The following is a 16726-nucleotide window of genomic DNA, read 5'->3' as shown; positions in this document are numbered from 1 at the left end:
AGAAAGTGAGCAGGGCAGCTGCCAGAATGGCGAAGGGGAGTGGTTGAAACGTGCTGGTGGCGATGATGAGAGAGCGCTGGCACTCGGCACTCGGTATTGTTAAAAGTGGCGAATGTGTCCCATAGAGACGTAGTATTTCTTTACAGTTTTGGCCTCTATATGCTCGTTGCTGGCTGCTCTGCTAGACTGTATACACTACGCACTTGCTTATCTTCGCGTAGAATACCTGTCTTTATTAAAACTGCATGCATGATAGCTGGGACATCATGAATGTACAATTTCTTGTGATTCTAACAAATAAATAATACACAATGACTTTTCTTATGTTTCAACCAGCCCAGCCAAAATTTAATAAGCACTTTGGCACAATATATTTTACGTGTCTCGACATGTGTAGGTTTAAATAAAATTCCCCACTTTTAAGTTTTCTACAAAATGTGTCAGTAATCGCATACCCATTGAGTGCTGATGACGAGATCACAACGAGTGTCCTCTGGTGCCATGACAAATTAACTCGTCGTGAGCTTTCTTCAATTTTCGCATATGTGAAGTTTCTAGTACTTTTGAGAAATGAATAACTAAATCCTTTTTGCCAATTTTTGCCAATTTGCTGTTCTGGTATTACATTTTTTAGAGAAAGTTGGCACAAAAGCACTTGCGCAAGAAAATTTCGCAGTTCTAAAAGCTTTTTTGCACTTTGTCAGGGCAGTCAAGGGGTTAACAGTTGTCAATTCTACTTAGAAAAAAAATGACACAGCTAACAGCAAGTCAAATAGCATCATGTGCCACTGCGGTGAAAATAAAGAAAATACAGTTGTACAACTATAGAGATTTTTCGACACGACACTATATTCTCATACTCCCATGTGATACACGCCACAGCTTGAATAACACTAGGGCAACAGCTTGTGAGCCAACCAATGCTTGTATATGCGCACAAGATACTACTGTGCTGAGCCATACTTGCTGATTATGTTAGCCGATGCTGCCGGTACATTCGAAAATAAATGTATGTCTATGTCTTTGACGACGCATTACTCACTATTATTGAGGGCAAGCCTGCACATAAGGGATGCGCCAGTAATAATAATTTTCAATTCGCGAAATAGAAGGTCAGGTTGACATGTAGAGGCGTCAGAAAAACTTTTTTCAAGAGCGCCAACTAAGACGTCTTCGGATGCTTTGTGGCCACATTGAAAATCAAAGTACCATAGAAAGTTCGGTAGGGAATGTTTAGCCGCATCTGCAGTTTAGAGCGAGCAATAATGCAAAAATGGTAAGAGCTTGTAGGGCACAGAAATCACGTAATACGTGTAGGCATACTTACGACAGATTACTAAACGAAGAAAGTTAACGCAGTGCCCCACGCCACTAGCAGATGATAAACAATGTCGACTCTACACGGTCGCACCCCTGGTGGCGTAGGATGCTATGGTGGAGAACGGTGTACTCACATCGCTCCGCAGACAGTGCCACTGACATACTTGTGTGCTCTTCCACCGCGGAGGCAATCCGACATATAGAAGGCGAGAAAGATGGGGATAGTAAACGTGATACAGAGTGGGACACTAGCACTTTCGTTTACGAGCTACCACATTTGTTATTCTGCCACAGTTATTTATGAACATGCATTTCTGAGCCGAAAGATCCGGTCATTTGGTTGTTTGATATATTTGTAGATTTGATGTTTTGTATTTGATATACTTGACCCCATTACTGTTGTCCACTTTTTCCACAGTCTTTGTCAGCTTTATGCAAAATATTGCTGTTTGCAACATATTGCAACATATTGCAAATATTGCAACAAAACAAGGTATTGGAATCTGCCTCAATTTTTCCGCGCCGAAGACTTTGTAGTGCGCTGTCACAGACATTATTTTTTCAACTCATTACTTCCCAGTGTGTTTAGATTTTCCAGTACTTTTATTTATACATTCGTGGAAGCACACCTCATTTTCTCTTCATTAGAAACAAGGGCGGCATTCGTTGTTTCTTGCTGATTCTCTGGCTGTGCCTGAAACGTGAAGACAAGAACGCTTGTTGTAAATCAAGATTCGTCACAAGCGGTTCTTGCTGGTTTAGTTTATGTGTTAAGTACCGTTTTCTTGTTTCTAAATTATTCAATTTTTGTCAAAAAAGTAGAACCGAAATAAGTGAGCCTTAAAATGAAGGTTTACCTCAAAACATTACTTATGCAATGTTTACCAGCTTAGCAGTGAAAACAGCATCACGGCTGAGAATGCGCTCTTTAACCAAATTAACCAGGCAGGTATGTTGAAAATAAGAATAAATACCACTCCAAAGCGTAAACAGAAATAATTTCGTCTTAATGAACAAATTGTCTTTCAAGATGTGATCCTGAATTAGGAGCCGCCGTGAAAGTGCACCTGGAGGTCGGAGTTTCCCAACGCACTGTTGTATCGAACGCTTGCATGCTATTTCATGGTAACGATATAGTTTTATAGTGTATATTAACGTCCAATTATGTGCACAATAAATCATGTTTTCGCAGGAACTATGCTGGAAAGTACGTTTGGTATATTTTTGCGCAATGAGAATTGTCATCATGATTTCTGTCAGTTGTCGCGTTCAAGTGCATTCAAGTTACCCCATATTCGTTCACCGCAGTAATTGAAATTTTTTGGTTTTTCCACGTGCCAAAACCACGCTATCAATATGAGGCACACCGTAATGGAGGACCGCATAATAATTTTTTACCGCCTGTGGTTCTTTACCGTGGACGCAAGATACGTTGCATGGGCATTTGAGCATTTCGATCTCTGCGAAATGCAGCCGCCGTGGCCGGTGATTCGATCTCGCGGCCTCAGGCTTAGCACGTCAACGCCGAAGCCAATACGCCACCAAGGCGGGTTAACACAGTCATCCTATTATCGCTCCCCGGAGAGAAAGTGCTATAGGCTTCATACTTCTCGATTGTGGTCGACTCCTCGATTACTAGAGTGGTGTGTGTGATCGGATTGTACGTGCCGCAAGCTGTAGTCAGTTTTTACGAAACCAGTGAGTATGTGCTTAGTTCTAGAATTTCGAGACGAGAAGCCGGACGATACCTATTGCCACCGACCTCGGCAAGATGGATAGGATTGATGTTTTCATAGGAGAGGGGAAGATAACAGCCAACATTTATTACATGTTAAGCAGAAAGTTTAGTACCTTGCTAAGCATACATACATGACAAATGTGAACGGAATCTAGTGTTCTAGAATATTGTTGTAGAGAAGTCAGTAAATATCAGTATGTTGATAAGCAGCCGTGGCTTTTGTCGTCCAGGATGTGTTTCAGGAGATGAGCGCAATGTTACATTCTTGAAAACGTACAAGCTTATGACTAAGTGAATTCATCAAAGTTTCTTTTAGGGAAGTGAGGCTCTCGCATTATTGCCAAGTGGTAAGCATGATTTCTGTTACATATAATTTTGGGAGTTCATGCGTTTGCGTGCACAAAAAGGTGACAGAGTGCCGTGCGTGTCTTTCTACATTCCGAGCTTTTGTGTATGCCTTCGCTGAGTTATATGCCGATACACAGATAGTGTCAAGAAGCACGCAAACATGGAGTCGCTCCTTTTCTTTATTCTGAATGCGCAGCCACACAACTTTTATGTCATCAGAAGTGTCACAGCAACAAGAAGTGCGGCTGTTCTGTGGATCACTGTTTTCTGAATGTATGAGCTTCTATGAAAAAGAAAGCTTTCCTGCCATGTGTGTGCCAAACGCCTTGCCGATGCCTACTTCACAACGGACGATGATGGACGTTAAAGTGGCGATTTCTAAATCAACACGGAAGCTAGGGCGTGCCGATGCTCAGCTCGACGTCGCACGTTCAATCCCGCTTGTCGCGGCCACATTCCGATGGTGGCGGAAGGGAAAAAAAAAAACGCTCGCGGAGCGTGCATTTGGGGCACGCTAAGGACCCCAGGCGGCGAGAATTAATTCACAGCCCGGAAATACGGGGTGCTTAGAAAACAGAAACTGCAGGTTTTTAGGATTGATTCCCACATATAATTGCACTAAGCTGTGCTGTAAACCTTTGCGAGTGTGCCTGTACAAAGCACAGATGCGAGCAAGGTAGTGACAACCTCTTCACCCTATGTAAAGCGGGATTCATCCTAAACAGAAAATATGTGGTTACCATTTACTCATTATCCCAGCAGCAAGAAATAAATTGCAGATTTCCTCTACGCTGATTCTTTTCTGACACCAAAAATAGACATTACGTTTTTTTTTTCTATTACTGATGTCCCTTGTTTGTTTTCGCAGTGATAGCTCTGTCAAAAGATGACATCTTCGTCACCAAAAAGCATGAACTATTATCGGTGAGATGAAAGCATATCACTTGGTGTTGTGGTCAGTTGTGGTTTACACAGAACTAGAAGCTGCCATGATAATGTAAATATAGCAGGGCTGGACAAATTATTTATGCGTTGAAAGAGACGGCAGGAAATTCATGCAAAATCTCTCGCATAGCCAACAGACCTATGTCATTTGTAGTAATGGCTGCCTACGTTCCATGTCGCGCGGTTAAATCTCTGTACATTTTGGACTTTAGTACTTCCCTTCACTTGCGCCCACTTCCGCTTCCTTCACTTCGACGCGCACAACTTTTTGTAGCTGCCAGGACGGCGAATTATAGAGGTCGCCGTGCCATCTTCACCGTAATTTGGTCTAAAGATCTTTCATCGTTGTCATTGTTTATCATCAAACTCTTTAACCTTGATCATACATTTCACATGACAGATCCTGCAAATGCCTGAGTGCCGAGTTATACAGGACTTTCTGCATTTTCGCACTGCTTAAGATTCATCCTAAGTATAAATAAATATTATATTCAACGTGTGCATATTCATGTGAAAAAAATTACACCATTATTGAATATTGTGATGGTATAATATATTCCTCCAAATGGCCTCCCCGTATAGGTTTTAACATAATTGCTCCTATCTATTGGTGTCGTGACATACTCAATTTCAGAGCTCTAATATTTTCACCAACATTAGGATGGGTATAGCAAAGTCGCAAGTTACACTGTTCGCAAACAGCATCAGGTAACTCATTGCTACACTGTGCAATAATCATGTTCCCTGTCACAAACTAGCACTCAGCACAGTGTTCCCCCTTATTTATTAGGAACATACGCACCAGTATTGTAGATGGAAGTTACGTAACCAAACATACAATGTTTAGCGAAATATGTAGGCACTATCCGCTACCTAAAAGTGAAGCGAATGATTTGAACCAATAATGACAAGTCCCCAAAAATATTTTACGTTCGAACATTACGGCCAAACAACATACAAGCCTCTCTATTTATATCCTGGCAGGTAATCCATCTGCTCTACACCCCATGTGCATACACCCATTTTTGTTTCTGGCTATTACGACCAAAATTTTGAGTGCCTTTCGTGTAGAGTGTACGAAACGCTGGCCGTTTCGAGTTAGCATTGTTTGTAGGCACGTAAGAACACATATTCATAGACATTTATTGGTTTAGCATTGAGACTAAAAAAAAGGATTTCAGTTTTGAGAGCGAATAAGATGTAATACCTACAGATTAGAAGAATGCAGGTTTTGTTTCATGAGAGTTTTACACCAGAATTTCAGAATCAAGTTATTGCAGTATGCAGTATCTTCATCCTCGTATTTGGCTGTGACAGACAGCGTTTAGATTTATTTATTTTTTATTTATTTGAGTTAGCGCATTACATAGGACGGGACGAAAAATATCAAGCGTAAGTAGAATGTGTGCAATGCCGAAAATTTAGGAAGGCATTAGGGACAATAAAAATGATCAAAACGTCAAACGGAAGCAAACAAAGCAGAAAAAAAGAAAGTACATAAGAAAACAAATGCAGATCCCACGCACTGTGGAAATCGATAGAAGCGAAGCTTCCCATGCGGGATGCTTTGATTGAGAATAATTATAGGTAACGTTTACAGTAACCTCAGCTTAATTTCTTCAACGTTTCATCTAACACGAGAGTGTTGAGTTGATGCTAAACCTTACCTTGCGGGAACCAGACCTGCTGCATGCTCCGTACACAGAAAACGCAAAGAAAGGTGTTTGCTTGAGGCGTTGTTGTGCGCCATATTTCATAAAATCTGAGATTATTGACCATAGTCATTGCCTCACATAGCACTTCGCATTATGGAAGATGTATTATGAATGTTATGGGGATGTACGTGCCAAAGCACAATCAGATTACGAAGCATGCTGTTGTGGCGGACGGCGGATTGTATTGACGCCGTGATGCTCTTTAACGTATTCCGAAATATAAGTGAACGTGCCTTTTTATTTAGCCAGCGTCGAAATGCGGCTGCCTCGGCGGGATCCAATCTGTGACTTCTAGCATTGCCAGAGTCGCAGTATCACTTGAAGTCTGCGATGCGCTTTAATCAATGGGGCCCTGCTTCTCTACACCCTGCGTAATTTGTCCGCGTGACATATTTGCATGGTGTTTATTTTTCAGAAATAGCAGCAACGTACTGTTGCGTACCTTGAACTTAAGCTTATCCAATTACCCCGCAACCACCATTGTATAGTAGTAGGGTTTGCTTGCCTTCTCACGTAACCCCCCCCCCACCTCCCTTGCGCGGGACATGCCTGTTCTCCTCCCTCCTACCTGCAGTTTTATCTACGTCCCCTTTGGCTTAAACGTTAGTAGAAAGGACATCGCTGCTATTCGGCAATGCTGCTGAGGGGAGTCACGGATATTCATTGCTGTCAAGAGGCTAATCTGGTGACGGCCAGGGAGCCCCAGAGGGCATTGTGCACATTTGACACGGTGGGATAACAATGAGTTTCTAGGTTCGCCTTTCCTCTCTTACTCGCCCCAGACATGTATACACACGCTCTGAGCCACGCTGGGCCCGCTCCGACGCGATGTGCTTAAAAGCAGCAGCCACAGCAGCAGCACCAGTGGGAAAGTAAAAGGAAGAGGCAAAGAAAGCTTCGCTTTAAAAGAAACGGGGTTTATACAATATTGGTTAGCATGAGAAACGCATAAAAACTTCGAACGTGACCAAGACGACAGGTACCTATCAGTACATGAGTTTAACGATAAAATCGAATAACGATATAGGTAAACAAGATACAGAACTACATATCAGATGGAACGGAATGAATGTTATACAATACCAAGCACATGCAAACACTTTATGTAAATATTCAAGCATATGTAGGTTGAGACAGGTTAACACTCTCCAAAAGGGTTAGCTGTGCTGCTTGAAATTATGAGCATTCCGTAAGCGAAACAATATTTGAAGGTTATGAGTTCCATTCGGCAATATATAAAACTAGAGGCGTATTTTTATGAGCGTTAGTACAGGCAAATATAGGTTTTACTTTATAAACATGCACTGTGCGGGTAGAGATGTGGGGAGCGGCAAGAATTATGGCTCGAGTGAATATAATGTTCCTACGGTAAAGACTATGAAAGAAGGGCAACCAAGATAATTTCCTGCGCATTTCAAGAGAATGGAGATTCAGTAATTTCATTAGGGGGGACACACTTCCATGTAGAGAGTATGAATATAAGATGGAACGCGCAGCTTTATTTTGGAGAGATTCAAGTAGATTCGTAAAATGAGAGTGATAGGGCTGCCGAACTGTGGACGCATTCTATAAAGAGGGCCTAATAAGAGAACTGTATGCGTAAAGTCTGGTATGTGTGTTCGCAAGGCATAAGTGCCGTTTCAGGTAGCCAAGTTTTTTACACGCTTTTGTGGTAATGTGTTCAATGTGAGTATTCCAGCCGAAATAGGAGGAAAACAGAGCACCCAAATACTTGATGGAAGACACTGAGTCAACAGCATTACCGCGTATTGTGTGCTGGTCAGCGATAGGTTGAGTAATTGAAGCAAATGTTAAGCGTTTAGTTTTGGCTATGCTAGATTCCATCTGCCATGTATCACACCAGTCAGTTAGTTTTGGTTAATCAGGCTTTAGCACAGAAATGTTGGCAGGGAAGCTTATTTCATTATACAAGACGCAATCACCTAAGAAGGTACGTATTCGTGAAGTAATATTAGTTGCGATCTCACTGATGTATAGTAAAAATAGCAGTAGACCAAGGACTGACCCTAGAGGAACTCCCGAATTGACGTGTGTGCGGTCAGAAAAGCAGTTGTTTGGACTGATTACTCGAAATCTGTTCGTTAGACACTCCTCAATCCAACGCGTCGTGTTGTAGTCACGCTGTAGGTTTTTAACATTCAGTTTTAGTCAATTATGAGCTACCCGGTCAAAAGCTTTAGAAAAATTAATAGAAATGGCGACTGCAGAAATCAGTTTGTGCAAAGAAATATGAATGTCTATTACAAGTCCGTATAGTTGTATCTGACACCAGCGGTTTTCACGAAAGCCATGTTCGTTATTCAGGACCGGGCTATTTTTGTTAAGGTAGGCTGTAATGTGATAGTGCAGGATGTGTTCCCGTAATTTGCAACAAATAAATGTCAGTGATATAGGCCTGTAGCTATTATACCGTGCAGTGTCACTAGCTTTAAATACCGGTATTACTACTGCTGATTTCCAATCTTCCGGTAGGCATCCCGCATGTAGGGATTGCTGAAATATTAGAGATAACAAAACAGAAGAATAGTGCGAGGTTAATTTTAGAAGTTCAGCACTTATACGATCAGGACCTGGGCTGGTTTTGTAAGAAAGCCTGTCAATTGCATCAGCGAAAGCAAGGTCCTATATTATGATGGATGAAAAGAGAATGGAATAAATTATTGTTGAAGTATGTGAGTGTTATCAAGTGAAAACTGCAGAGAAACCTTTGCTCAATAGATCTGTGCTTCCTCTTATGTTAAGCGCTGCTCCTCTTTCGGACATTAGTAAGGTAGCAGCGTGATTTGGTTTTGGGTTAAATACTTACCAAAACTTTTCAAATCAGTTTTTTTATCATATTGGAAATGACGCAATAAAAAAACTTGTCTTTAGCTTCGAGAATTTTTCCAGTCTTCTAGAGCATTTGCTCGGGCAGCTTTTACAAACTCTTTATTTCTTATATATGCATTTCTTAACTTTCAGGGTAAACCATGGATCGTTCTCTCTTGACATGATCGTCATTTTCGGTGTACACGTAGTTTCAACTTCTTTGAGTTTATCGTGGAAGAAGCTGCAATTAACATTAACCATTATGTTTTGAAAATTGTTTACAAAGTCGTTTGTAAAAGAGGATAACATGCCAATCTTTTTGCCAGTGTCGGTGCATACATAGATGGGAGTGCATATTTCGCTGTATTTTGCACGGCAGGTTTCAATTGAAAGGAACACTGCACAACCCTGTGATCCCTTACTAGTTCTAGTACATATGTCTCAGCAAGATCTTGATGATTTCTTAAAAGAATGCCCAGTACGTGGGCACCCCGAGTTGCTTCGCGCACTACTGGAGTTAAATGATGAAAGTGCAAGGTTTATAGAAAGTGACATTACCCTCTGTTGCTATTTTCCTTCTAGGACGACGTCGACTACTCGATACTGTCAAATGCGTGCAGAGAACCAGATTACTTCAAGGGGACAGTCGACTATCACCAAGAGACGGTTGATGGTCATCTTCAATGAATATAATAACTCCGCCTCCTCGAAAGCCTTTCCGCTCCTTTCGAGAGATTTGAAAAGGGGGGTCAAGTGTAATTTTGCTGTTTGTGATGCATTTGTAATATGACCCCCTAAACCGTGGCGAATCCCATTGCACTTGGCTTTCTTGCAGTAGGAGCAGAGGGTTCCAGTTTATCGAACCTTAGGCAATACTCCCTGCAAAGCTCACGCAAAATGACGCCATGTAATCATTTTGGTGCCCATCCAATGATCTGCACGACATACTGCCATAATCGCGCACTTAAGCTTACCTGATGTGGCGCAATTGCTAGAGGAGCTTGCTCGTTAACGGGAGGTTGCTATATCTAACCTCACTTGCCGACAGAGACATCAGCCCGTTCAGCATCGAATAGTGATTTAGCGGTCTTAACGCCGTCACACGTCTGTGTTTTTGCCACACGTAACAAACATTGCAGAAAAGATTGTGGACCTCTAGTGTGAATATTATTGTCAAATTAGGCTGAATGACATCACTAGAAAATAACAATTTGATTAAGGTATTATTCCCTTCTTGGTGATATTTTTATCAGGAAATCAAAATAATGAAATATTTGATGCAATGAGCTGTGTTAGAAGAACACAGATTAACAGCAGGTATACAGAGAACCAAGTCAAGCTTCCTCTTAAACATGCTGAACAGCTTACTTAAAATAGCACTGTTTTACATTACTCTCCGCAAAAAAAGCTACTTAAGAATTTATTTGGCTCACAGAAAGTTCTTATTACATTTAGTGCTATTTTCAAGAAATTATTCTCACTACCAATCTTAGGAACCAAAAGTAAGTAACGTCTCCAATTTCCATCACCGTAAAACTGAAGCTGAAAGCAATATAGTGCTGCTTTATTGATAGGCCAAGCAAGAGGCACTCTTTTTAAGTCAGCATCGCGTTCGCGACCACGTCAATTGCTTTGGCTCTAAAATGAGTATAACACATCAAAGGTAAACACTCGGCTTACAGCTGTCTGCTTGGTAAAACTGAAGTAAAGAGAAGGAAACCTGCAAGCGGGGAATTTATTCAAAAACTGAGACTTTGCGGGGAACGACCGACCCCTCCTTCAGGAGTAGCAGTGCTATGCGTGTTTTTACGATTTGACAGGCCCTTTGCAGGGAGCGCAGACACTTTTTGCAGACGTTGACTGTAAATGGTGCGTAGTATTCCTTACGAAAGATCGCTGTCACCCGACCACTCCTGAATGTGCCAGGATGCTGAAAGGAGCTGCCGCCGGTGGTTATTTTCTCTCTAAGGCTACAGCGCCGTCGATGCGAATCTGGTGAGCAAAAAACTGGCAAGCTGGCAGTGCTCTGCCACAACACTGAATTCTTTGTTTAGGTGGCGAAGGTAATTCTTCTTTTGACGAATTATTTCCGGGAAGTCTTTGGTCTCACAATTATACGACGACGGGTATTCGGTGCAGGTAATGATATACACAATGATCTTTGCCTTCCGATATGAACGGTATCTTTTAGACGAGGGAGGACGCTACCGAGGGCAGAAGGAGCATTGTTGGCGACGTCAACCCCTGCCCCTGGCAGCAAAGCGCTATATCTTACTGACGCCCCAAACAACCGGTATCCGTAAAAGGCGTCGTTGCCTCAGTTCCATTAGTTTGCCTCGGCGAGACAATAATCTTTGTGTGGTGAGGAGTAGGGGTGGACGTCGGTTACAATGGTCTTTCTTCAGTCGGCAGCTTCTGCATTCACCGAAAAGACCACGCTGCTGCCGAAAGAGCGCAGGACGTGTACACGATTACCTGCACCGAATGCCCTGCGTCGAATATTAGCGAGAATAAATCCGTCCTGGAAATAATTCCTCAACTCAAGAACTACCTTCGCCACCTAAACAGAGAATACAGCGCAGTGGCCAAGCACTGCGAGCTTTTCGCTCACGAGCTTCACTTTGACGGTGCTGTAGTCTTTGAGAAAGAAGAAAACCACCAGCGGGGGCTCTTTTCGGAAGCTTGGATTTTCCAGAAGATGCCGGGTAACACGAATCGTTCATCAGAAACTGTTCTTGCCATTCGCTCTTGAGGTATACGAAACGTGTCAAAGCACCTGTCAAAGCCCCGAACGCGCTATAAGCCTGTTACACCTCGTGCCACCCCAGCCATGGAGAAGACCCCGATCGTGCTCTGAAACTCCAGGTTGTTATTATAAATTTTGGTTAGAGTTTTCACTATCTTTAATTCAGTATAAAGCATATAATAAATTGTTCTTTTTTAATCTTAGCTTAAATAGCGGGGCATTTGTATTGTAAGGCTTGGTCTATTGAACAAACATGTAAATATGTAGAATGAAAACATATGTATTGTCAATTCAGCACGTAAATTACAGAATAGCTTTTCCACGCTCTCGCCATCAATATGTTTGGCTTATCTTTGTGTCTTTCTACATTCATTTATGTCTAGAAGAATGTTATCGCTACGTTGTCAAAAAAGTTTATCATATATATTACAAGGTCATCATGAAATTTTCACAAGCACTGCTTTCCTTTGGACAATGTATGGCACTTGCTTACATGTTCTTTCTCTGTATGTTCCACCAAGTCGCTCTTGTTATTAGAATTCATTCACAGCCCGCTTAGGCCTTTCTTTTGCTTTTTTGGTCTGCAATGCGTTCATGCAGTGCATGACAAAGTCGTTATTTGGTTACGTCTCTATTTTGAAACATTAGAAGCAGACATATCCTCAACAACTGCCCCAATTGCCGGTTATATCTCGGCGCTGACTTCAAAACTGACCTCTTCTGCCTCACTGCCCCGTATAACATGAAGCTTCAGCCACATCTTCGCCAGAGAAGGGTTCAGATACCTGAAGTCGGCCGGAAGTTGCTTGTACTCGCCTGAAAATATAAAACAAAGTGATAGGCCAACGATTTGAACAGCAACCAGCGCTTTTTATGCTGTATAAGTTGTCTTATTACTACAATAAAACAAATTCCCGTTAGAAGGCTACCGTCAGTAATTATTCAGCAGCAATATACTACAAATACATGGATGCCATTAACAAATAAATATTGAATATGTTGAGTATTTTTATCAGTATCTCACAGTGGCGATTTGGAGACGGTGCGCTTGCTGACATGCAGCTAAGACTAGTGTTGTTTCCGCAGGATTTCGAATCTTCTTGGATGGGGATTGTTCATCAGCCCCTTGGTGGGAGTATGGTTCATCCGGGCTTCAGTGGCTGATTTTCGGATTCATCGTCCCACATGTAGACAACCGACGAAGATTTATCGCTGGACTACGAATACTGCGTGGCTCGCTTGGACAGTTTGCTCGACGACGACGTCTGGGGCAGTCTCTTCGAGCGTTGCGAGCCACGTGACTGGGGCTGGTGTATATAACTGCGTGGCACCATGACTGCGTGGGATATGCAGTCGACACGCTTGCCGACATGCAAGTCAGACTACTGTTGTTTCTGCACATTTTCGAAGATTCTTGGACCGTGATTGCGCATTAGCCCCTTAATAGGAGTAGGGTTTATTCGTGCTTCATTGGCCCATTTTTGATCCATCAAGCCTCATGTCGACAACCAAAGCAGATTTATCGTTTGACCGCGAATACTTCAAAGCTCGCTTGGACAATTTGTTTGACGACAACGTCGGCGGCAGTATCTTTCAGCGTTGTGAGCCACGTGACCCTCGGTTCGCGTATTATTCTGCGTTGTTTAGTGCTCTATTGTATACTTTATCTACTTTATCTTTTGTATTCTGTTGACTGTCGCTTTTTTCATTCACTTCTATTTATGTATGGAAAAGAAAGTGTTCATGCCCGTCTGCTAGGCTCTCGGTTGAGAGCGGCAGTTTTGTAAAATAAATAATTAATAAATAAATCCTCCCACATGTCGACAAACGACGAAGATTCATCGCTGGACCACGAATACTTCGAGGTTCGCCTGGACAGTTTGTTCGACGATGACGTCGGCGGCAGTCTGTTCGAGCGCTTTCAGTCAAGTGACCCGGGGCTGGCCTATATAACTGCACGGCACTATGACAGCGTGGGATATCGTGCCGACATAGTTCCTGAAATGCAGCTCAGACCACTGTTATTTGCGCAGGCTAGTGGTGTTCGTCTTATTGATATATCTGAATCAGTTATAGCATTGCGTGCTGCTCCACAAAGGCATGTGTTGTATCTGCAGGATGAGTGTGCACCTAACTTGTCAAGAAACCTCTTGTTTGTGTGTGTGTGTGTGTGTGTGAACCGAGTGCTCTACCTCGCTGGGCTCGTGCTACTCTCCGGTGACATAGAACACAATTCACTCTGGGCGTTTCGATGGAGGAGAAATTATTTATTTGAAAGAATCGCAGGATACTCTCATATCTAACCTAGATAGCTTCAAAAGCAGAATAACTAATCATGATGCTAAGATGGTTGAAATAAACTCCAAGCTTGATACAACCAATGGCCACATAAGCTACAATATGAAATTGGTACTTGAGCTAGCAATAGAAATTAGGGATCTTGCTCATCAAGCAACCGTTCAACAAAAGGAAAATATAGGCCGCAAGAATAAAATCCATAGAATAAATTTTGTGTTTCAAGAAATGGGTGATAACGACCACTCTCAAACGTGACGCAGCTCAAAGATTTGGTTACGGGCATCTGAACAATCAATTTGGGACTTGAATTGCAGTCAGCTGAAAGGGAGCATCAGTTTAGTCTTTTTAGGAATCGAAGCAAATACGATTTACTATAAACTTTTCATCTGGTAAATAAAACAACGTCGTTCTGAAAATGCGTGCCAGTTCAAGTGTACGCAGTTCAGTGTAGAACGTTTCTTATTTGCAACTACAGCATTTCCAGCGCGTTCTCAATGTCGCTGGCTTCCGGTAAAACTTCATTGACGGTCTTGGTTGGATTGCCAGTCACCCTGTCGAAAAGCTCTTGTTTCACACCACAGAGCAGGAAGCGATCTGTGTGGTCCTGAGACATGTATGCGTCGCCGTGGCGGAACAGGCGGGTTATCTCTTTAGTATAAATTGTAATGTTCTTGTTTGCGAGCTGAACACTGGATTACACTATCGCTTTCTCTTTGCAGACGTTGCTCGTTGAGGTGTTAAAGAAGGTGCGACAGAAGCGCTCCCACGTTCTTAGGGCCGACTCACAATTCTCAAATACCGTCCTGGTGTCGTCTTCTAAGGAGAAGTATACATTCCGCAGCTTGTCGTCAGAATTGTACTTTTTGAATGTAGCGACACCCTCGTATGTTTCCATCGAGTATCCCGGATCTTCAAACAATTATCCGCTGAATATCGGTGGCTGCCTGGGCTATTGCAGCACGATGGGGGACGCTGGGGCTGGCATTGTGGTTGCTAACTTGACCAATATCTTTATGCACGTTTCAGGTTGAAGTCCTGGCTCCGGAGGCAGCCTTTGCTTCATGCGGATTGATAGATGGACACGGGCGACGCTGGCGTTGTCTAAGGGATGTGGGTTTTAAGGGGCATCCCTATTTATGAACCCAAAAACACCTCCACCAGATATCACTTTCTAGTGATGCTGAAGAAAACATTATAAAAACTGTGAATCAGAACTCCTTATTAGGCAAACTGTTGCTCTTAAAAACAAGTAGCATTCAAAGCGCAAGGACTGGGGCGAGCGCAGTCGGCGATTGTCGAAAATCTGACCTGGGAGTTAGGTCTGTCTGTTGTATACATGACTCGTCGAAGCTGCCAGTGTAATATCTGGTGCCCGCGTGTTTTGATTGCTCTAGTTGATCATGTGAAGCATTGCAAACGTGGTTTTAAAGACGTTCCACTTTGTGGATGGCGACCATTTCTATGCAGCATTGAACCGCAGATCGTAGTAATTCAGCTTTTCGTCAAGAACTTCGAGTGCTTGCAAACCATTACATTCAGTGCTAAGGAGTAAACGCATATGCGCGCTAGCGCCCGCGTTTTATTGCGTGCATCTTAATAACTCTGTTTGTTCTACATATAGCTTTCCCACACACCGGTGATCGGCCCCAGAATTTGCCCGTCCATAGAAGCGCTATGGCGATGAGAGCGTCTCAGTTACGAAAATAACGGCACTCGACGTGTGTGGTGGATGGTCCCGTAGCGAAAGAAGTACTAAAAGTCCAAAGAATAAGACTATTCTTCAAAATTGGTTTTCGCTTTCGTCTTCTCAAATTTAATATTATTGCTACATCCATCAGTAGGCGGCGGTTTTCTTTGCATCTGCTGAATCGCTCCTCGTTGAAGCGTTTAAAAAATAGTGTAGCAATATATCAGCGGATCTTTGACAAGCTGGCGACAATAATTATGAAATACAGGCACAGTGGCGGGGAAGAAAGTAAGGCGGGTATTTCTATTTATGAACAGCGGTGTATTTTTGGTAAATTATACTGAACATCAATATAAATGTTCAGACAAATTCTTCGTAATTGCAATGACCAATGAAAGCTTATGTAGGATAATGGGGTTGAACATTGGAGAATTCTATTTCTTACATTACTCTGGCGAGAGCATTGAGAACATTTTTGTCAGCGCCACCTGCTTCAGGCGCTGCAGTTTTGCTTTTACCGAGACGTTTAGATGTTCCATGACACGCCGATAATACAGCAGAACTGGTTCATGGCCATTCGGTTAATGAGAAGACGGTGTTATGACACACAGATTCTACCTAGTATGAGCCCACTTCCACGTTGGTCATCTTTCTTCGATTGCGTTCAAATACAGCTTGAATAATTTCCATTTCTGTATTCTCTTTCAGGGATTTCAGCAATATTGCCATATTCACAAGGAAAGAGTGAAAAGCTGAGGTGAAATAAGAGTTGATGTTTAATATGGTTGTTTAAACATTATTTTAACAAAGAAAAAGAACTTTTTTAGTGCATAAGACATAAGAAAGTCATTTCGCCTTTCTGTTGATTATGAATTGTTCACAAAACAGTTTTTTTCTTGAAGAATGAAAGTTGCAAAAACGTAGGATCACTGGAGTACCAATATTCATGGAATAGAATGAAGTATTTAAGGATTTAATAAAGATGAAGCTAACCGATCGTAGTAAGCATTCATCTGAAAAAAAATGGAGGACGCTTAAGCTTCGCCTTCAAGAATGGAACGCGATAGCGTTATCGCACCCCGTTTGCACCGCTCACTCAT

The 16726-nt window shown here is 42.3% G+C and overlaps 1 protein-coding gene across 2 annotated transcripts in view; it reads right to left on the bottom strand.

Annotated features, from left to right (window-relative positions):
* Window positions 1–1921: 1921 nt before the first annotated feature.
* Window positions 1922–16726, bottom strand: part of LOC135896874 (sodium-coupled monocarboxylate transporter 1-like) — an 80201-nt gene continuing 65396 nt past the window's right edge. For both annotated transcript variants that reach the window (XM_065425377.2, XM_070539557.1), the window contains exons 10-11: window positions 12357–12457; window positions 1922–2014 (exon numbers count right to left, since the gene is read on the bottom strand). In XM_065425377.2, coding sequence (XP_065281449.2) covers window positions 1928–2014; window positions 12357–12457 — 188 coding nt within the window. In that variant the 3' untranslated portion in view covers window positions 1922–1927. The remainder of the gene's footprint in view (window positions 2015–12356; window positions 12458–16726) is intronic.

This window comes from Dermacentor albipictus, chromosome 5, assembly GCF_038994185.2.
Source record: "Dermacentor albipictus isolate Rhodes 1998 colony chromosome 5, USDA_Dalb.pri_finalv2, whole genome shotgun sequence".
Classification (NCBI taxonomy): Eukaryota; Metazoa; Arthropoda; class Arachnida; order Ixodida; family Ixodidae; genus Dermacentor; species Dermacentor albipictus.
Note: the sequence above shows the minus strand (reverse complement) of the source record. Positions and strands in the feature narration are given on the sequence as shown.